General features: G+C 41.1%; 1 protein-coding gene across 10 annotated transcripts in view; it reads left to right on the top strand.

Annotated features, from left to right (window-relative positions):
- Positions 1-22,413, top strand: part of PRDM2 (PR/SET domain 2) — a 124,145-nt gene that overhangs the window by 49,860 nt on the left and 51,872 nt on the right. For 6 of the 10 annotated variants that reach the window (XM_030805232.1, XM_030805237.1, XM_030805238.1 and 3 more), the window contains one exon: positions 22,276-22,386. The exons of 1 other annotated variant lie outside the window; for it this stretch is intronic. In XM_030805232.1, the coding sequence (XP_030661092.1) occupies positions 22,276-22,386 (111 nt within the window). Of the gene's footprint in view, positions 1-18,219; positions 18,359-22,275; positions 22,387-22,413 lie in introns of all 10 variants that reach the window. 3 more of the 10 variants (XM_030805240.1, XM_030805242.1, XM_030805241.1) reach the window with 2 other exon arrangements.

Raw genomic sequence — 22,413 nt, forward strand, 5'->3', positions numbered from 1 at the left:
TTTGCGTGACAGCTGCTATACTTACAGCTGTGCATTGCATGTGGTGCCTTTCAGAATTCATCAGATCGCTGGTGGATCATAAGGCGTGTTTGGGTAGAGCAAAGCCCTGATTTCTTTACATACAAAGTAGTGGCCCCTTCTCCTCTCTCCCTTCATCACCTCTCCTCTCTCCTCCCCTCCCTTCCCCTCCCCATATTCATGCATTCATCTAATGTTTATTGAGCCCCTGCTGTGTACTAGGCACTCTGCTGGGTTGTAGCACACAGTGATGAGCAAAAAAGCAGTGGTAACTCTTCTTATGGCGCCTGTAGTCTAGTGGGGGAGACAAACATTAAATCAGTAAATAGCTGATCAGTGCCTAGACGGTTGGCATGTAGTAGGCCCTCAATAAATATTCATTGATTGGCAATGACTCACACAAATGTGTTAGGAAGGAAAAGAATGCAGTGCTTTGAGAACACAGTTCATATTGTCTGCGACCTTGGAGCATGCATTTTTGCCATGGGCCAAAGATGGATATACATCAGGCATTTTAAACTGGACTTTAATTTGGATTCCCAGCTTTGTAATTGAGCTTCACTTTTTATATATCTGAGCAGCCTTTATAAAATGGAAAATAAGTTCGCTAGATGGAATAGATTAAACTTTCAGGTAGAGAGCAAGGAGGGTTTTTAGTGTCAGGTGTTTCAGGCTATTTTAATGTGAACCACAGAAAAATTATAATTATAAAATAGCATAGAAACGGTCAAATTTAGAAGTATTTCTCATCTTCTTGATCTCTGTCCCCTGTTTGTTTTGGTGAGAAATGAGAAATTGAATTTGCTTGTTAGCAGTAAGCAATGACTGTTGGCAAATGCTCTTCCAGAGTGTAGATTATAATAGCAGAGTGTTTTCCCTGCTCTCTCAGTTACATAAGAGCCTTACCTGAAGTTCTTTCACCTGGAGAAACAACAGTGGCTTTCTACAAATGGGCTTAGTGGAAGGAATGAAAAAGACAGGATGCCTGGGCGTTTACCAGGTGTGCGATCTTGGACAACTCATGTCACCTTTCTGAGATGAAGTTTCCCTAGCCTTAAAAATGAATATCATCATATCGATGATGCTTGTGCCACCTAACCTCACAAAGTTGTCAAGAGCAAGTGAGATAATAGAAACATGCTCTGTGAAGCTGTGGGCTCTTGGGAACTGTAAGTAGCACTTCTCAGAACATGGCTGGCATTTACTTCCCTGCTACTTGCGGAGGAACTACTGAGTTGGTGACTCATTTAATCAATGGGGATTTATGGAGCACCTGTGTTAAGCCCAAAATAAGCACTGGGTCTCTTCTTTCCCTCTTCCTTCCTACGTCACAGCCTCATTCTGTGCTGATTCACCCTTATTTTAGGTTCTAACCTATTGACTTCGCTGTTCACAGCAAATTAAGAGAAAAGAGTTTATAGCGGCAAGAAGTTTTATACCCGAAAGCTGGACAGTGAAGGAGACAGAAAGTTTGTAACAAAATCGGTAATGAATTTTAAAGAACAAGTTCCTTAAGGTCAGTTAGTAGGTTCAGATAGCCCTTCCTAAAAACCGTAAGTAGTTCCTGAGAATATTAACTAGTTTATAATTATTTATCTCAGCGACTTGTAGTCACCGCAGAACAGTGAAATTATAATCAGCTTAGCAAAGTAATATTTTTATCTGTCTCTACGATCAGAATTGTTTAAATTAAAAACCTTGGTACTGTGAAGATACTCAAGTTTTTTGAAATTGTATATATTTGAAATTCTTCTCTAAAGGTGCTAAATAACAAGCCTTTAGAAACTTAAAATATAGGGAGGTAAGACAGCCACATGCAAAGATAACTCAGTCTAAGGTAGTCTAAAAAAAGTGCAACACGGATGGTATAGGCAGTAAGGACTATTGACCCTCCCTAAGAGAAGGAAAAAGGGATACTGAGCTGGGCTGGGCTGGCCAGGGAGCCTTTATATAGAAAGAGTGGCAGGATGGGGACATTTCAGAACAGAGAGAGGAAGGAGGAGGACGTCAAGAGGAACCTTGGGGGCTGAGAAGTTGTAACTGTGTGGATGGTCTTCCCCTCTGTTATTTAACAAGTATTCCTTGCGTCTGTGTCAGGCACTATTCTGGGTGCTGGAGTTTCAGCAAAGAACTAAAATGACAAGGGTCCCTGTTCACATGGAATCACATTCTGGAGAGTGGGGAGTACAGGCCAACAGGTGAAGTAGGTAAACCTTGTCATGTCAATAGTGTTTTGTAGGGTAGGTGGGGGAGGTATGGCCTGACTGTAGGTGGGACATCAGGGGTGACCATTCTGAGGTTGTGACATAAATGACACAGGAAGTTCTAGGGGCTGAGGGCTCCAGGAAGAGGGACCTAGTTCTGTTAGCAGTTCTACTCGTGTAGAAGCCTACGTGAGTATTTTTAGATTATGAAACTCAGTTCTGCAAGTGGACATATATTGGCCCTTTTTCTGCCAGGCGCTGCTCCAAGTGGCTGGGTTGGTTGTTGGGGGAGATGAGATAGCTGACTACAGCAGGCAGCATCCTCCTCCAGTGCGGAGTCTCCAGTCCGTTTCATGACAGCCACGTGCAGGTCATACTTGGTGTTCTGGTTGATGTGGGAGAGAAGGAAAAGGACACTCTCCAAAACTGGGTAACTTGTCCCAGATCACCCTACCAGTGAGTGTCACAGTCAGAGTTTGAACCGGGTTTCCCACGCCTTTTCTTCCACATGACGTGGAGCTTTTCGTCCACTCTTAAGTGAGTGTCACAGTCAGAGTTTGAACCGGGTTTCCCACGCCTTTTCTTCTACATGACGTGGAGCTTTTCGTCTACTCCTAAGTGAGTGTCACAGTCAGAGTTTGAACCGGGTTTCCCACGCCTTTTCTTCACATGACGTGGAGCTTTTCGTCCACTCCTGAGTGTCACAGTCAGAGTTTGAACCGGGTTTCCCACCCTTTTCTTCTACATGACGTGGAGCTTTTCGTCTACTCCTAAGTGAGTGTCACAGTCAGAGTTTGAACCGGGTTTCCCACGCCTTTTCTTCTACATGACGTGGAGCTTTTCGTCTACTCCTAAGTGAGTGTCACAGTCAGAGTTTGAACCGGGTTTCCCACGCCTTTTCTTCTACATGACGTGGAGCTTTTCGTCACTCCTAAGTGAGTGTCACAGTCAGAGTTTGAACCGGGTTTCCCACGCCTTTTCTTCACGTGACGTGGAGCTTTTCGTCCACTCCTAAGTGAGTGTCACAGTCAGAGTTTGAACCGGGTTTCCCATCCTTTTCTTCACATGATGTGAGCTTTTCGTCACTCCTAAGTGAGTGTCACAGTCAGATTTGAACCGGGTTTCCCACGCCTTTTCTTCACGTGACGTGGAGCTTTTCGTCCACTCCTAAGTGAGTGTCACAGTCAGAGTTTGAACCGGGTTTCCCACGCCTTTTCTTCACGTGACGTGGAGCTTTTCATCCGCTCCTAAGTGAGTGTCACAGTCAGAGTTTGAACCGGGTTTCCCACGCCTTTTCTTCACATGACGTGGAGCTTTTCATCCGCTCCTAAGTGAGTGTCACAGTCAGAGTTTGAACCGGGTTTCCCACGCCTTTTCTTCTACATGACGTGGAGCTTTTCGTCCACTCCTAAGTGAGTGTCACAGTCAGAGTTTGAACCGGGTTTCCCATGCCTTTTCTTCACATGATGTGGAGCTTTTTGTCCACTCCTACATGCGCTTGACAACAACAGAAGTGACAGCATTGGTTCCATTTAAAGTTGAACTTAGGGAATACATTTAATAAACGCAGAGAGTGTACGGGCTTCTGTGGAGTTTGATCTCCTAACCTTTCGTAGCAGCCAGCAGCTCTGTTTCAGGCTCCAGGCTGAATGACAGAGGCCTGGCTGTGGTGTCTGAGGATGATGGTAGATGGGCCCTGTGACTACTGGGTGCCTGGTGGGCAGGTCCTGTGCCCACTGACTTACAGGGCACTCGCCTGTGGTTCCTGTTTGCAGGTGCTGGAGCAGGATGTCGAGTGCTTGGACATGGCAGTGTTCCTGTGTCTGGCTTTATGCTGGCAAGCTTGTGGCATTAGACACAAATGAGCTGTTTCTGGGTTGGTCAGTCTTGGAGGGGCCTGTCTCTGCTGTAGCTTTCTGGCTGCCTCCTAGCTGAGGGTGCCTTTGCTGAGCATTGAATGTTCCGTCTGGTGGTTGCCTGCCAGGATGAACTCTGCTGCTGTATTGGTGGTGGTCTGTTTTTAACAGCTCAGGACAGTTTTAATTAGTAGTTTTTCAACAGTAGGAGTTCGGGAATTGTAAAAAAAATTTGCGGTTCTGCTGCTGCTACTGACTTGCTCCAAATTTAGATGAAAATGTTGGTCAGTAGTTTCGTTTTGTGCCTTTGATTCTTATGTCTATCCTTGTTTACAGGGAAATTATGTGGATTAACTTAATTTTTCAAAGCATTTTGCAAATTTTTTAGCTGTAATTTAGTGGGTGAATTTGCAAAAATCCTAACATATGCCATGATTAAAAAGTTTTAAATATCATAATTGAGTGTATTGGGAACCATGCGGTGCCCTATTCTTAGGTGGTTATTTTGGTTCTCTTGTCCATATGTAAATTGGAAGGTAACACTTGCCTAATACAGAAAAAAGGTTTGATTATGATTAAATTTTCTAAACTATATAAAATAGGTAACAAGATCCTATAGTAAGTTCAAAATACTTTAGTTGATTTTTACAAATCCACTTATAATTTGAAAGTAAAAAACCCAATTTCCTGTGTTTTCTTTAAATGTGAACACTAGGTTATTTTTCTAAATGATGAATTTTTATTGTTTTTTAAAACTCCTGCAGTATTTTTTTTTCCCTAGACAATTTCATGTTCCAGTTTACAGATAGCTGTTACGATATTCAAACCTAATGTTCGTGAGAGCATTATAGAGAGGAGGGTATAGTTATTTTATTTTTCAATCAAATAACTTTTAAAGTTTATTATTTTGTAGAGACAGGGTCTTTCTGTGTTGCCCAGGTTGGACTCGAACTCCCGAGCTCAAAGCTGTCTTCCTGCCTTAGCCTCCCTAATAGCTGGTATTACAGGCATGCACAAGGTATAGCTTTGTATTTAAAGTTGCCTCTAAAGAATTGAGGAATTGGAGGCTGGGCACGATGGCTCACACCCGTAATCCCAGCACTTTGGGAGGCCGAGGTGGGTGGATCACGAGTTCAGGAGATCGAGACCATCCTGGCTAACGTGGTGAAACCCTGTCTCTTCTAAAAAAAAAAAAATACAAAAAAATTAGCTGGGCGTGGTGGCGGGCACCTGTAGTCCCAGCTACTCGGGAGGCTGAGGCAGGAGAATGGCGTGAACCCGGGAGGCAGAGCTTGCAGTGAGCTGAGATTGTGCCACTGCACTCCAGCCTGGGCAACAGAGCGAGACTCCTTCTCAAAAAAAAAAAAAAAAAAAAAGAGAATTGAGGGCTTGGATAAATATCCCAAGAACACCATTGTGGAGGTTAAAAATAGACATTTCTTTTAGTTAAATGTTGTATGGAGAACTAAAGTTGAAGTTTCAGGTAGACTGGCATGGTACTTTGTTGGCATTCAGACGGCTTATGTTTCACATGCTGCCAAGTACAGGCCTAAAGTTTTATTTTGACCATCCATCTGGCTCAGAGTGTTGCATTAGTATTCATAATTTGGTTGAAATAGTTTAGAGGAGCTGAATGACATGGAGAAACAAAAGTTACTTGAAAATGCTATTGTTTCTCTAAGTGAAAAAGAGAAATACTGCAAGTAGCTGTTTTCCTTTTTGCCACTCAGATTAAACCAGTTTTCATACATTACAAGAGTTCTTGGCTGAATTCATTTATTACAGTGTATTTTGATATGGACATATGTCATGACTTGACACTTATTTGCACATCGTGTCATTATGCCATGAATCACTCATTTCTATTGATGGTGACAGTGACAGCAATTACACTTGTTTCTAGCATTATGCTGGTTGCTTTGTGTATACCATAGCTAATCCTCCCAATAACCCTGCAAAGTTGAGATCCGTATCCTCATTTGTAGAAGAGGAAACCGATGCTCCGAGGGGTTGCATGCTTTGGCCAAGTTCACACAGGTCCTAAATAAAAGGCTCTGTCTGTCTAAATCCAGTTTTTATGCATAATGTTTCTAAGTAGGACAGTTATACTGTATAAATTGCAGTGTTTTATTTGCTTTACTAACTAGCCAAGGTGAATTTTCACTGCTCACTGTAAGAAGTGCCCACTTTAATCCTAAATACCAGTTCTGTGATTAAGTGAAGTGTTTGGTGTAGGAAAGACAAGTCATGGTGACACCTTCAGCTGTTTTTGCTTTGGAGATTTATGGATTGCGTAGGTATATTGTATTCCTTCAAGCACCTCAAATAGTTTTTAAAAACACAGATTGCATTTTTACCCCTTTCTAGCTATTGTCAGGTGTTTTTTAAATGACATATTTGTTGGTTTAAGTTTCTAATGAATATTTTCTTTCTCTTAGGTTTTATATTATCTTTGGCATTACTTTTGAAACCAAAAGAGCACAGTAAGACATTGCTTTTGCCTAACTCCCTCTGCAGTGCGGAAGATCGAGTTTAGGATTATAGAGCTCTTTCATTTTGTCTTATTGATGAGAAGCTTTAGCTTCCAGCTCTGCAGCACTGGTCTTGTGTTGAGACTGGGTTAACAGTCTGGTTGTTCCACCAATAAAAATACACATTTTAAAGTTTTCTTAAGCTGAATGTTATAGACAGTGAACATGCTTTTTAATTAATGTGTAGTCTAAAGATTAATCACGGAAACTATAAGTGCAACTCTGGTTTCTTTGTGGATATACTTGAGTTACATCATGCTTGGTTTTTTCAGCTTTAGGTGGTGACATTTTGTTTTTGTTTTGCCAAAATGTTTATTTGCAGAGGTGGATAGCTTTTTTTTTTTTTTTACGTTCATTTAAGAGGAATGCACATGAACTATTTGAAGCAGTACCTTCTTAAGAGGTTTTGTTTGCTGATAAAGCTTTCCTATTCTAGCTGCTTGACTCATTCCAGAGGAGAAGCATTAAAGGAGACCAGAAGGTGAAAAGAGTCACCCTAACCTATCCGTGTGTGCTCTTGAATTTTCCTAAGGAGGGGCACGCGTTGATTTCCTCATTGTCTTTATCCCACAATAGATTCTTAGAATATGTATGTCTATATAAAATTTTTAAAGCTGCTTGAGTTTGTGGCCGAATGTAATGTGGCTTTTTCTACTTGGAACTTTTACTGAGAGTACTTTATTCGATTGTTAAGACTTAGTAAGTAGCGGCCAGGCGCGGTGGCTCACACCTGTAATCCCAGCACTTGGAGAGGCAGAGGTGGGTGGATCACCTGAGGTCAGGAGTTTGAGAACAGCCTGGACAACATGGTGAAACCCCGTCTCTTACTGAAAATACAAAAATTAGCTAGGCGTGGTGGTGGCTGGAGCCTGTAATACTAGCTACTCGGGAGGCTGAGGCACAAGGATCACTTGAACTCGGGAGGCGGAGGTTGCAGTGAGCCGAGATCGCACCACTGCACTCCAGCCTGGGCAGCAGAGTGAGACTTTGTCTCAAAAAACAAAAACAAAAACAAAAAAAACATAGTAGTTAACACCCCCGCCCCAACCACGCAAACATACTGTAGGCAAGGCAAAACTGCAGTTTGTAATCTAGGCTTTCAGTTTTCAAAGGTCTTTAGCATTTTTCTTTCTGTTCTAACCTGTTCTCTGAAAAATAGGAGAAGGTAACTTTGTTTAAAAGGTTAAAACTTGGTGCGTATATTAAGAAAATATCCTAAGGGATTCTGGGTAAGAGACTAGAAAATTCTCAGTGTTCTGGAGCATTTATTGTAGCAGCTTGCTATTCCTGCTTCTGTGGCCATGATCCTGAAATTTAAAAATATTTTGATGAAAGTTTTAATAATCTAGTTAATGCGTAGTTATTTTAGATGCTTATATATTAAAAGTACATACCATTTTTTATTTTTAATATAAGAATATTTGAATAGTTTCAGAGGCAAGAGATTTATTCTAATGAATAAGATAATGATACTGTGTGTGTGGTATATAAAAATAACACAGTTTATAAGATAAGAATATAACATCTAAAATACTGCTAATTTGATACTTTCATGACTTTCAATTTTATATGTTCTTGTTAGTTTAATCAGTGTCTGAATGATGAAAAACTAATTTCACTCTTAGTGAATTAGCTGTCTGTTACCAGTTATGGACAATAGCAAAGGATCGACTAAGTTAAAAAGAAAACTAATACAGCATTGCTTAGGCTAAAATTCCCCTGCCTTTTTTTTTTTTTTAAATTAAAACTGCAGCGATAAACAATCTTTTTTCTTGTATTTATAATCCTACCTCTTGTGGCAGTCTTTTGTAGATCTCCTGAGACACCACATGCCACAAAAATGAAGGCAAACTGGTTTGTTCACCCATGTTTAGAACCCCAAAATGGAATTATGTGCAGTGTTTGAAGTTGCAGTGCCGTTTAGAATGGGCAACAATGCAGTTTCTGAGCCTTTTGTTATTCTTTTTACCATTTGGCCTCTCAGGTTCAGTTTTCATTCTGTTGCCAGTTTGAGATGTAGGATATGCCTTTCTGGTTCTGTTGGCTACATTTTCATGTATGGGATTATCAGAGCCTGCTTCTCTGGAATAAAGAGATTACTGGCCATAAGCAGAATGTCTAAGGGCCTGTGAGAAATGAGGGTTCCTACTGTCCACCTCTTGTCTTGGTACTTTTGCCATGAGGATGTTAATGTTGGTCATAGCTGGGTCTCAAGTCTTCTAACCTTCTGTAGCAGGTTTATGCTGTGGGCAGCACCATGATGATAATAGTTGTAGTTTTGATCTTTTATATGTGGAACAATCTCCTTGACTATTTACACACAATGGACTGTAATTTTTGTAGGATTAGCACTAATGTTGAAATTATAATTTCCCTCTGACATCCAAGAAAATAAGGAAAAAGTATCAATAATAATAAATATGTTGTCAGTGGTTTCAATCTTGGATTTTTGGACCAGGGGTTTAAGATTCCAAATCTACTTGATTTTAGGAATTTTGTTAATTGCTAAAGGTGTGATCCGCAGTGTCCTTCCCTTGTTAGGTGGGTCGTGGGCATGTTTGATAACAAGATCAAATTTGAGTGGTAAGCTTAATACCTATTTTTAGTTATTATAAATCCAGGAATTCAGGATAGAAGATAATGTAAATTACTGTCTGTGTGCCAAGATAAAATTTGGGGTTATAGTAGAGTTCAGAAAATATTAAATCAAGAAAAAATGATACTTATTCAATTTCTGTCTGACCCTTTTAAGTTTTAAAGACAGGATCCTATAAATCTCATGGGTGATTGTCAGAAAGTACATGGAATTGGTGAACTTTGTTTTCATAGCAAGTGATTCTCGTGCTTCCCCCTACTCTTCAGTTTCTATGCTAAGCACATAAAAAAAAACCTGCCTAAAAATTTTTTTTAGTGGGTGGGAATATACTGCTTGGGCTTCACTGTTGCTTTTGCATTAGATGCAGATTGATCAGTACTTTGATAATGGATAGCTTGTTTAAAATGAGCCTGGAGTGTGCATGTATGTTGGGTGGAGGGGAGGGGGGAAAGTTGCTGACCCAGCTATACCTTGAGTGTTAGGAGATGTGCAGTATGCAGAATTTATTGTGATACACCAGAACATAGCCTTGGAATTAAGAGACCAGATTCACATACCAGCTCCACCAGTTAATCGCATTGTGACTTCGGATGGGTTACTCTCCATGTTTTAGTCTTTAATTTGCCTGTCTCTAAAATGGGAATATGAGCTACCTACCCTACAGGGTTGCTGTGAGCATTAAGTGAGAACATTATAGGAACATTCCTGGCACACCAACCTTTGGTTCATCCCGTTGTAATGGTAGGCACCAGCAAAATTCATTCTGTGGTAACTGCCATTCTCCGGCCGGTTGGCACACTTCTAAAAAAAACAAACAAACAAACAAAAAAACAGTTTCGCCATCTTGTGTAACATGTTCTCTTAAAATCCATATATTTTCCTTTTGCATCGTGGAGTGAATTAAGTTGGTTTCAAATTAGATAAGAGTAAAGGGCCTCTTTGGATCTGCACCTAAATAGCTACATCATGGCACTAAGGAATTCTTCATGTGCAAGAAACCTGCTTCTCTCTTAAAAGCAGTCTTGTTTCACTGTTAACCAAACGAGGACACCTGTGGTGACATAGGTTGGTGCATTAGGTTACTCTTGGAATTTGATTTGTTCCATTTGCCTGGGCAGAAGCAAACACGTCTCGCTGTTTGCTCCTGTTACCTTTATATGGTCCAAAGCACTCATGACGGTTATAACAGGATTTTATGTGAATGAATTTTTCTTAACATTTTCTTAGGTATTAAATTATCGGACAGCCCTGAAAGTAATTGTGTGGGAGCAGTTTCAGGGCTGTATATGACAGATTTTTTTTAACAGTCTTTCTGGGTGTGAAATCAGGAAAAAACCAAATGGACGAAAGGACCATTTTCTTAGAAGGTGCTAATTAATTTGATGATACCGGTTTTCCGGGAAGAAATGTCCCAATGATCTGTGCAGCACCTTGACTGGGCTTTCTGAGGAGTTGGAGTTCCTTCTCAGCAGTCGCACAGGGTACATTCCTTCTGCTGATACACAATGCTTGTACAAACTCAGAACTTAACTTTGTAATAACACAGGAGTCCCTGACCCCCAATGTTGTCTACCAAATGTTGTGTTTACATCCGTTTGTGACTGGGGAGAAGGGCCTTAGGTGTTACTTGATACATGGAGGGGCCCGAAGTCTCCTCTCCGAAAGATTAAGAACCACCACAGTGAACCAGTATGTTCAGTTTTCAAACTCAAGCAGAGACAGTTAGAAGCAGTAAAATCAGTAGGTTACAGACTTTAAAAATGAAATACACTCACAGCTTACAGTACTGTTAGAGCATTAGTATATACTGATGTGGACGTGAGTGACAGAATTCTCTCAAACTTCTGTCTTCATTGGATTTGTACATTTTTATAATAATATCTGGGTGGGATCCTGTGAATCATCGGAGAACAAATGAACAAAACAAATGGATGAATTAGGAATTGTTAGTGGAAGCAGAATGTCATTGTCTTCATATGAAGGAACATGTGCAGACAATTTAGATTTGTAGGCGTGCACTTTGTGTAATTTGTTTAGTAGCATCTGTGGATACTCCTTACAATCGATTCCATTTATTGAGTCTGTGCCAGGCACTGTGTGGCATTCGTTTTGTGCATTACCTCATTTACTTCTCTTTGACGACAGTATCCGATCAGTATTGCCAGTATGTATCAGAGCTGGTTCCCATCTGCCTCGAATGGGATTATTTCTTGTTAATCAAATCATGGCCCAAGGGCTGCGCAGCAGCGTTTCATGCTATTTCACTTTTATGGGTTTCTGTTTTTGAGGACCAAACTTACCTTGAGGACCTACTTTATTCTGAGTGCCACCACCACACTGGGGAAGGGGACAAGAGCCTAGCCCACTGTCTCACCTCAGTTAGGGTCAGCTCTTTGCAGGGAGCATGAGTAACCTTGGAGACACAGCAACCTGCTGGGAGCAGGTGAAATGAGTGTGTAGGTTGAGAGACCCTTTCCACCAGCCATGGATGCTGGCCTAGGAAAGACTCCTGTTTCAAGCCCTAGTCCTCTGTGAGCCCTCCTCCCAGGCTCAATTTGTTCCCTGTGGGCATTACTTTACCCCTATATTGGCAAAAAATAGAAAAGCCTCAGCTCAAGGACAATGTGCGATAATCCTTGGAGACCAGCACCAAGGAAGATTGCGTGCTTCTGAAAGGCTCCATTCTCAGTGCCAGAGCCTGTTAGCAAGGCCAGGTCCGCAGCGCGCGCTCCTCAGGCTTCTCTGCTTTACCTGGCTCCCTTGGTGGATGGTACTTTACATCCTCCCCTGCGATTATGTGGATGATGTGTTGGTCCGTAAGTGCTGACAGAGGCACGGCTGCAGGCGGGAGGTGGCTGGGGCACAGTTGAGATCTTTCACAGCAGTGGGATCTGGTTGATCAGCAACAGCGGAGCTGAGTCTGAAAACCTGTGCTGGAATAAAAGTGCCTCATTTCATGGTGGGCCGAGTGATTAGGTAGCTTAATATCTCTGTAAATGCTCTTGTTTTTATAAACCTCTGCTAAAATGCGGCATATTCAAATCTCGTTGCTTAGTCTTTGCATTTTTTAAGAGAAGCAAAATAAAAGCTGAGGTAAAGAATGATGATCACAGCCAACTGCCATGACATCGACCCTTAGGTTAATACCGGCAGGCATTCAACATGATTGTTTAAATTAGATATTTGATTTAAATAATGATGGGTATAATAACCAAGTGTGGTGAACAGGAAAAAGAATATGGGGTATGTGGCTGTTTGGAAAGAGGAAACAGATTAATTTTTTTGTTTGAAGTGATGATGTGTTGCATAGAATTGAAAGATTTCTACCAAACGGTTAACAGGGGTAATTTGAATGCTAAGCATTTTTGGCTATTTAATAGTATCTGTTGTATTTTTAATCCCTTTAAAGTCTTTATAACTGTGTGTCCGTTGTGGGTTTGATGTTACTGGGGATCGTGGTTTTTTTCCTGAACGGTTTTCCTGAGTCGTATTGGGTAGGCAGTAGACAACAGAGAAACACTTGAGCAGTACTTTTTGCCATCCAGGCCGAGTAGAAAGTAGAGGCTTTTTCCAAATAGCACTTGTAAAACTGCGTATTTCACAAAATTTTAAAATGTTATATTTTATCTCAACCAATAACATTTTCAATTATCTCATTAATTTTACTTTTGTTGGCATTTTCTTTATGAAAAATCATGTATTGATTTTTTTGTGTGTAATATAACCAAGTGCTCGTCTGAGAAAATACAATCAGATAGAAATATCATACCCTTATCAATACTCTCTCACTGGGAGCCACCTGCCAAAATTTGAATGTATATCTTCTTGATTTTCCTTAAATTTATCTCTGTGTACACATCGTAGCCTGATTTGATTAATTAGTCATATGGCTTGACCACTGTTCATATGGGCATTTCTGTAACCAAATGTGAAGAATGAATTTTGAGTGTTTTCATTGTATCTTGTTTCATATTTATGTCAAATTTTTACTCCTTGAAAATATTTTAAAACGGTGTTGTAGTTAATTCATCAGGATGCAGTATTGTAAAATTTGTCATGGGCTTTAAAGGGGGAAACATGATTTTCTTCTTAGTTGAGAGTAAGCGGTTCTCGAGGGTGTGGCCGTCTCTTCTGTTTTCAGGGTTGCCAGGCACTGGAAACACACCTCCTCTACAACACCTCCCACTTTGGTTTTTTCGGCCACGGGGGGCTGAGTCCATAACTTGAATTAGGTTCTTTATTTTGTAGTTGCCTCTTCACTATTTATATGTAAGGTTTTCAGATTTTAGGTACATTTTTCAGGCTACTGAAAAAACATGAGAAAGAAACCTAGAAATTGATTATGAAGTAGAACAGGTCAGCATCTTGTTTATATTTAATTATTCTCCCAAATCATTTTGTTCATGCCACAACACTTTTTGAGGCTCCAAAGAAGGTAAGGAAACTTAATGCTTTCTTATCTTGAATTTAGTGAAGTTTATTTGGGAAGCCCTTTCTTAAGATGTGGAATTATCCAGTCAAAACCACTGAAAGCCTTTTTCTGACAACATAAAAGCTCGGACTCCCTTCCGATGGATCTTTGCTGTTCTCCCATCAGCCTGACATTTGGAAGAGTTAGGGGAGCCTGCAGCCTCCACAGCTACAGAGGCTGTGCAACAGCCCCCCTGGTGGGAAGCAAGCATTTCAGGAATTTATACTGCAGTCTGCAGAACTGCAAAATCTGAAACTTTTCCATTGTTTCTGTTGGAAGCAAAACCTAGAGTTGTGTTTTAATACCATGAGCTACTTAAAACCAGAGAGGTTTTATTTTTATAATTTGCCTCCAGGATTACAGATAGTTCTTGGTTAGTTTAACTGCAGAAAAAGATTTGAAATTATGCCAAACAAGCTTAACAGAATTTTTTACTCAGATAAGTTTCAAAGTTATTTTAAGTGAAAAAGGAAACTATAGAAAATGCATGGCATGTTAACTTTTATAAAAACTAACTCTTGCAGCGTCTTACTACTTCAGATCTATGGGGCTTGCTTTGCCGCTGATTGCGCCTTGACCAGTTTTAACAGCCACTTGTGATACTTGTGATCCTCTGATAACCACACCTACCCCCCTGTGGACCTTTCTGAAAGCATTTCTGGTTGAGGCACACTGGTGCCCCCATCAGTCCTTCTGCCCAAGTTTCCCAGTTCTTTTGTTAATGACATTTGATGACTTCCAGAGTACCAAGTCATTCTCTTACATTAAAGCATACATTAAGAATATTGAAATGAACTGTTAATTCCTTGTGGAAAACTTAATTTTAGGTATCCATTTCCAGCTTCTCTCTTCCTATCATCAACCCAACTGCAGAACATTAAACTACTAGGCACATATGCAGCAGAGCTGAGGTTTAATTCCAGTCGACCTTCACCATCTCACACATAGCATCACTTGGCTATTCTTTTGTTTTTTTTTGCGACGGAGTCTCTCTCTGTCACCCAGGCTGGAGTGCAGTGGCGTGATCTAGGCTCACTGCAGCCTCCGCCTCCTGGGTTCAAGCGATTATCCTGTCTCAGCCTCCTGAGTAGCTGGGATTACAGGCGCTTGCCACTGCGCCTGGCTAATTTTTGTATTTTTAGTAGAGATGGGATTTCACCATGTTGGTCAGTCTGGTTTCGAACTCCTGACCTCGTGATCTGCCTGCCTCAGCCTCCCGAAGTGTTGAGATTACAGGTGTGAGCCAGCGCACCTGGCCTGCACTTGGCCATTCTTAAGGTAACAACTTCGCCATTATCCATTGATTCCCCTTCCTTACCAACACAATCTATTACAGATTGTAATTTTTAAAAATTTTACAGGAGTCATTTAACATGGACTTTATACTTTTCTCCTCCCAGTTAAGCCTTTTCATCTTGCTTTGAGAACTCTAACTTTACTCCAAACCAGATGTATCGTGAGTGATACTAGGGCCACAGCTGGCCTGCTGTCACAAAAGACATTTTTGACTTTGAAAAATTTGAAAGGCTGTATTATAATGTATTGCTCATTCTTACCTGAAGTGCAGGTGACGGAGATGACCTTCAAGGCTCTTTTTGCTCCAGAGTGTTCTGGTTCTTCTCTCAGCCTTGAGCATAGTGAGTTCAACATCTACCCTGTTCCCTAGGGTCCGTGCCCTCAGCTTAGTCATAATGCTTTTGTCAAAGCCTTTCTTCAACCTAGTGTGAAAGCATGGTTCCAGTCTTCAGTTTCCTAGGAAGGGCCCTCTTATCTAGGGGCAGGAAGAAGAGGAAGACTCTGCAAAAGGGTGAGATTCTAGATGGTAGTATCTTAAGGCTGGGAGGAGGAATTCTAAGAATGAAAGAAATACCAAATTGTCAAATGTGACAGAGAAACTTGGGGCAAATAAAGCCTCAAGAACTGTTGGGTTTTGTAATTATGGTATTAGTGATAGCCATGGGAATTGGATTCCTGTAGAGTACAGAGGGTGGGAATTCAGTTGCAAGGATGAAGGACTGATGGAGGGCAGAGGAACTGGAGGCAGCAGGCACAGCCCACCTTGGTGAGTTGGTATCAGCCCTGTTGGGAAGCCCATGTCCTCGATGACCGTTCATGGTACAGCTGTGGAAATCTCCCAGTTGGAGTCTTGTCTGATTTGGAACCAACTGTGAAGCTCCCCAAGTGAAGATCAGATGGACCTAATTTCTGTGCACAGATATTTAATTCTGATTTTATCCTTCAGAGTTGGATAGCTCCCCAGTGAGGAGGCAGCACATCTAGAGTTACATATAGTTTTAAATTTAATTCATTTAAATCACCAAATGCATGAGCCTTCACTGTTTTGATGAATTTTTAATGTAACTTGAGCAAGGCCCCCAGAATTTTGCATTCTCTCTACTGCCTGAACATTTTAAGGTGAAACATTATTCTCTAGAATTTCCTAGTGTGTCTGTCCAGTTTATTAGGATAGTAGAACATAGTCCAGACTTAGGTTAAATTTTTCATGTGATGCTTTAGGCAATTTTATTTTTGTAACTCATATCCCAGGCATCAGCAGTATAATGCTATACATAGTCTTAGAAAATAGCCATTATGCCTGTTGAATGTCTTTGTATGGTAACTATTTCACTACAAAATCCAGTTTTATTGATATTATTCAGTGGTGAATAATACTTGTTCAGATCAGGGTTCTGTGCTGTTGACTTGTTTCTGGCATAAGATAAAATAGAAATAAAAAAAGCATTCCAATTTGATTGTTGCTTTTTTTTTTTAAACTATAAATGCAGTTTAAGTCTTTGTTTTGTTTTTGAGACAATCTGTCGCCCAGGCTGGAGTGCAGTGGCATGATCATGGCTCACTGCAGCCTTGACCTTCTGAGGTCAAGTGATCCTCCCACCTCAGCCTCCCAAGTAGCTGGCACCACAGGCATACACCACCACGCACAGCTAATTTTTTCTGTTTTTTTTTTTTTTTTTTTTTTTGGTAGACACGGGGGTCTCACTATGTTGCCCAGGCTGGTCTTGAGCCCCTAAGCTCAAGCAGTCTGCCTACCTTGGCCTCCCAAAGTGCTAGGATTATAGGCATGAGCCACTGTGCCTGGCCAATGCAAGTCTATGCAACTTTTTTCACTTGCCCTTGAAACCAGTGAAATCATGGATGTAAAGTGCTTTGTAAAGTAAGGTATGCTGCTGGATGCCGTGGCAACCCCTGTAATCCCAGCACTTTTGAGAGGCCAAGGCAAGAGGATTGCTGAGCCCAGGAGTTAGAGACCAGCCTGGACAACATAGGAAGATCTTGTCTCTACAAAAAAAGAGGCAAAATTTAGTCAGGCATGGTGTCACATGCCTGTAGTTTCAGCTACGTAGGAGGCTGAGGCAGGAAGGATCACCTGAGCCCAGGAGGTCGAGGCTGCAGTGAATCTAGATCATGCCATCGCACTCTAGCCTGAATGACAGAGTGAGAGTAAGACCCTGTCTCAAAAGAAAAAAAAAAGTATGCATATTAAGTCATTATTGATATTAGGAAGTAACTGTAAGAGAAAGATCATTTTTAACATTTTGTCCTCGAGTTTGTTTTTTGTTTTTTTTTTTGAGACGGAGTCTCGCTCCGTTGCCCAGGCTGGAGTCCAGTGGCGCCATCTCAGCTCACTGCAAGCTCCGCCTTCCGGGTTCACGCCGTTCTCCTGCCTCAGCCTCCTGAGTAGCTGGGACTATACTACAGGCGCCCACCACCACACCCGGCTAATTTTTTTGTATTTTTAGTAGAGACGGGGTTTCACCGCATTAGCCAGGATGGTCTCAATCTCCTGACCTCGTGATCTGCCCGCCTCGGCCTCCCAAAGTGCTGGGATTACAGGCGTGAACCACCGCTCCCAGCCTTCTTTTTTTATTTTTATTTTTTTTAAGATGGAGTTTTGCTCTTGTCATTCAGGCTGGAATGCAGTGGCACGATCTCGGCTCACTGCAACCTCCACCTCCCGGGTTCAAGTGATTCTCCTGCTTCAGCCTCCCAAGTAGCTGGAATTACAGGTGCCCTCCACCATGGCTGGCTAATTTTTGTATTTTTAGTAGAGATGGGGTTTCACCCACAGTGTTGGCGAGGCTGGTCTCAAACTCCTAACCTCAGGTGATCCCGCCTGCCTCGGCCTCCCAAAGTGCTGGGATTACAGGTGTGACCCACTGCTCCCAGCCCTTGAGTTTTCATTCTGGCTTTGCAGCTACTGTAGTTGTGTGGCATTGGGCAAGTTATTTCACATCTCTGCTCTTTGGGTATCTCCCTTGTAAAGTGATTTATGCGTTGGGACTTTGGGGGCTTCTAGCAAAATGGATCCATTAAGTGGTAGGGGCATCAGTTTTACAGTAAGGGCACAGTACAGGCCCAAGAATGAATATACTACATTGGTCTTATTCTCAGCAACTAAGTACACAGTTAAACGTTATTTTTGGCACGTGAGCACCTTGATGCAGTAGATAACTGCTGTTTTCCTTCTGTTGTATTCAGTTTCTCATCTTGATGTATTCATTTCTTTTCCTCATGCACATAGTGTTGTCCTGTCCCTCTGCTGTTCCTTGTCATCATTTCCATTTCACTTTCCTTGTGTTTCATTCCTCTGTCTTTCTTGTCTAGACCAAGCGGAGCAGCCAGCTGGCAGTAGCGCCCTGTAGGACCCCCAGGACCCGATGGTAAGTGCACTTGTGTGCTTGCCAGGCTCCCAGCAGCTCCTGCTCCTCTGCCTCATGGAGAGAAGCTCACAAATGCCATCCCCCCTCTGTAAATGTCCTTATGGGTTTGGTTTTTTCTTTTTAATTTGATGACATATAGGACAGAAATCAGGTGTCAGAAGAAATCAGTACTGGTTTAAGGAAATGTAGCAGGTTCCACCACCTGTTGCTGCAATATTTGGCGGTTGTGAGGGACACCAAGCATGTGTACGTGTGGGCAGGACCCCTGGTTCTGCTTTCTGTTCTGCCATAGACTAATTAGTTCCCCTCTGGCACTGGCCTTCACTTTCTGCCACAAAATTGAAGGCAGGACAGGTGATTTCAATAGCCCCTTCATCTCGAGTCCAAGGCCCTCACGATAAGACATAACAACAGATGGTTCTCATGAAGATTGAGAACATTGTTCCAGGTATCAGATAATCTCAATTCCGTGGATGAATGATAGATTCGTGATAGACTCATTTCCTTGATAAACTAAGTGTGTTGGTGTTCACCAAATTTAGTTTGGTGATAAATTTAGTTCTTCATCGATCCATTTTTAGAATTTGCTTATTAGTGTTATTCAAGTACTTTTTAAATTTTTAATACATATGTCGAGTTTCATATGTCTTTAGTGGTCCAGAAATGCATTGATCTAGTCCAGTGGTTCTTAACCTGGGGAAATCTTCTCCCCAGGGGACATCTGGCCATGTCTAGAGACTTTGGATTGTCACAATTAGAAGGGGGGTGCCACTAGCATCTAGTAAATAGAGGCTACAGGTGCGGTTAAACATCTTCGAGTGCATCAGACAGCCCACTCCACAGCCAAGGATTATCTGGCCCAGATGTCATTTGTGCTGCGGTTGAGGCGCCCTGGTACCCTGTAGTGGTCTGTGGCAGGATACCCTCCTTAGTCCTCTGATAGGATACTGGAGATGTACCTACTGCAAATGGCTTCTCCTCACAGTGGATTAGGTTTCCAGGGTCATGGCCTTTAAAGAGGACACCTGGGGAGAGAAAAGGGAGTTCTCACTGATTAGGTTTTGTTTGTCCAAAAAAGGACATTTGACATTTAGTATCAGCTAGGTACTCTAACGTTCTTTTAGGTAGGGAATAAAACTTAAAATAGCACTTTACGTTTTAGACAGTTACGTGATTTAATTTTGAGTGCATGCATCTTTATGGTATTCAGATTGTACTTCCTTTTGTTAAGATACAAATCTAGACATTTTGCTTATTTAATACTCTATTTACATATAGAACAGTGTACTTTGCTTTTTATATGACCTACAGACTGGGTTTGTACAGCACTTGGGAGGTTGTAGAAAAATCTTTGCATTTCTTTTGCAAGTGACTGTATTACAACAAATTGACATCTGTTTTTCTATTAAATTTTACAGTGTGGCCCTTCTTTAAATGTGTAAGGTTTATGCAAGGAGTGAAGGTTTAGATTACATCTCTCCATTTTAATTTATTTTAAAAGCTCATACTAAGTAAGTACTAAGTAAATGATCAGTAAAAAAAAAAAAAGGCCACATTCCTTGGCCTGTTTGGGGATACCTGAGGGGTATGTCTTCTAAAAATGTCATTGTTTGGATTCAGGGAAAAAGTTTCTGAATATGATTTTTGAATCTGTGGGCTACGCCAGGAACTCTCTTCACATGGTAATAAAAGAAGCCGTGAATTTCCTCACACATCAGTTGCAGCACAGAGAAATTATGTTATGTCAGTAGTCATTTATATTTGCATTATGGATGTGGGTGGGCGATAAACATTTTGTTTGCTATCAGTAATCTAATACGGGCTGAGCATCACACACAGGCAGAGCTAGCTTATGTCATAAGCATAAGAAAACTGGTTGAAAGGGGGTAGAATCCAAATTCCCTTAAACAAAACTGGATCCCTGAAGAACCTTTGTCATTATCTGATTTAGACAAAATGCTGTTGACAAAGGGAGAAAGAGTCGCAAGAGGAGGTTATGCCTGTGGAAAGGTGCTTAGATGTTTGTGCCCCTTATAGAGGGGATTGGCTTATAATTCTTCATCAGGAGACGCATGTTGGTCATCTCCATGCAGATCCTTCACTCTTGTTATCACCAAAGTGTGGTCCCAATGAAGTGTGTGCTTGTTTCTTGAGTTCCATTTTAAGTGCCTTTGGAAATGAATGGATAGACAGGCTATCAGGAATTTATTTGCTCAAACCCTTATAAATGTAGTGGCAAAAAAATCGGACTTCCTATGGGCTGAAGAATTAGGTGTGTGGGCCGGGCATGGTGGCTCATGCCTGTAATCCCAGCACTTTGGGAGGCCGAGGCAGGTGGATCATGAGGTCAGGAGATCGAGACCATCCTGGCTAACACGGTGAAACCCCGTCTCTACTAAAATACAAAAAATTAGCCAGGCATGGTGGCGAGCGCATGTAGTCCCAGCTACTCGGGAGGCTGAGGCAGGAGAATGGCATGAACCCGGGAAGCGGAGCTTGCAGTGAGCCGAGATTGCGCCACTGCACTCCAGCCTGGGCGACAGAGTGAGACTCCGTCTCAAAAAAAAAAAAAAGTGTTTAAAATGGTATTTTAGAATTTGCGTTTTAAGACTAACAAGCAAAAATTTGACTGTTAAGGTTATGTCTCAAATTTTTGTCAAAATCTGGTGGTGTCTTTTAGGATTTGTTTTTGCTTTGTATTGTACTTGATGTTTCTACTTTTAATCTAGATGTTTTCAATGATGCTGTTTTATGTCTCTGACCTCATTTTTGTCTGTTTACATTTTTAGCTAATTATGCTTCCCAGTAGTGATTCTCTGTTATGGAGAATATAACTTTACATGTGTATAGCAGCTTTAAGTCGTTTTTAGTTTGATTTTACTAATGCAGAGGTAAAAGGTGTCAGAGGTTTGTAGTTCTGGAAGCTGGTGGAGGTTTGTCTGGGGGAGAGCAGTGGAGAAAAAGGAGGATTGTTAGGGAAGAATGGGGATCTGTCTGGATCTGAAGACTGAAACACCAGCTTCCAGAAAAATAGAAATCTGGTAATTAAAAAATGTAAAAGAAAGGTTACAAATTCTGGTTAAATCCTAAAGAAACTGGGCTTCTGACTTCTTCAGTATTATTACTCCTATAGACAATTGTTTCTTAGCTTCATGACTTTAGTTCTGTTGTTCCAGCTTATCAGAACGATGTTGCAATTTAATCTTACCTTGTAAACGTATGGTACCACTTGGAATGCAGTCAGTGTTTCTGAATTCCATCCTCTGAATTGTTAATGAAATATTGACCTGGACTGGACCTACAGTCAGATCCCTTAGGGCTCTCAGAGTGCCATGCTGGTGGACAGTGAATTATTCATAATTACTCTGCATTTGGTATTTGAGCCATTGTGAATGTGTATCTTTTGAAATTCAGCAGAATCTCTGCTTCTCTTGTTTTGCTTCCAACAATTATGGATAATCATGTCTTAGCTAAAAGGGCCCCAAGTTATAACATACTGTTTTTCTCTAATATGCTTCTTAAAAATAGCCAATCCCTGTTAGCTGTGTGGCATTGAAATTAGATGCTATTACTAATTTTCCTTTGACATCAATAGTAACGTTACCTCATAATTTGATAGTCATTATAGCTATGAAGGGAACTAATTAATGCCCAAGATTCTCAAAAATGCAAGATTGATGTGTTTCTTTCTTTTCCCTTCTGTCATAATTTATCTTTATAACAGAGTATTTACAGTCATCATTCATTCCCTTCTTCAGGAATCCAAAGTGGTAAATGCCCAGGAATATACAGTGTTCTTCATTGGATTAATAATTGTCTTCTTCAGTAATTCAGAATAACACATGAGGGAATGAAAGAATGAATGAATAAATAAAAAAAATAAATGAATGAATAAATAAAAAAAAATTGTGTTTCAGGGAAGAAAAAATCCCAGGAAAATAAAAACAAAGGAAACAAAATCCAAGACATACAGCTGAAGACAAGTGAGCCAGATTTCACCTCTGCAAATATGAGAGATTCTGCAGAAGGTAAGCTTGTGATATTGGCCTGGTCTG

This window comes from Nomascus leucogenys, chromosome 24 (genome assembly GCF_006542625.1).
Source record: "Nomascus leucogenys isolate Asia chromosome 24, Asia_NLE_v1, whole genome shotgun sequence".
Lineage (NCBI taxonomy): Eukaryota > Metazoa > Chordata > Mammalia > Primates > Hylobatidae > Nomascus > Nomascus leucogenys.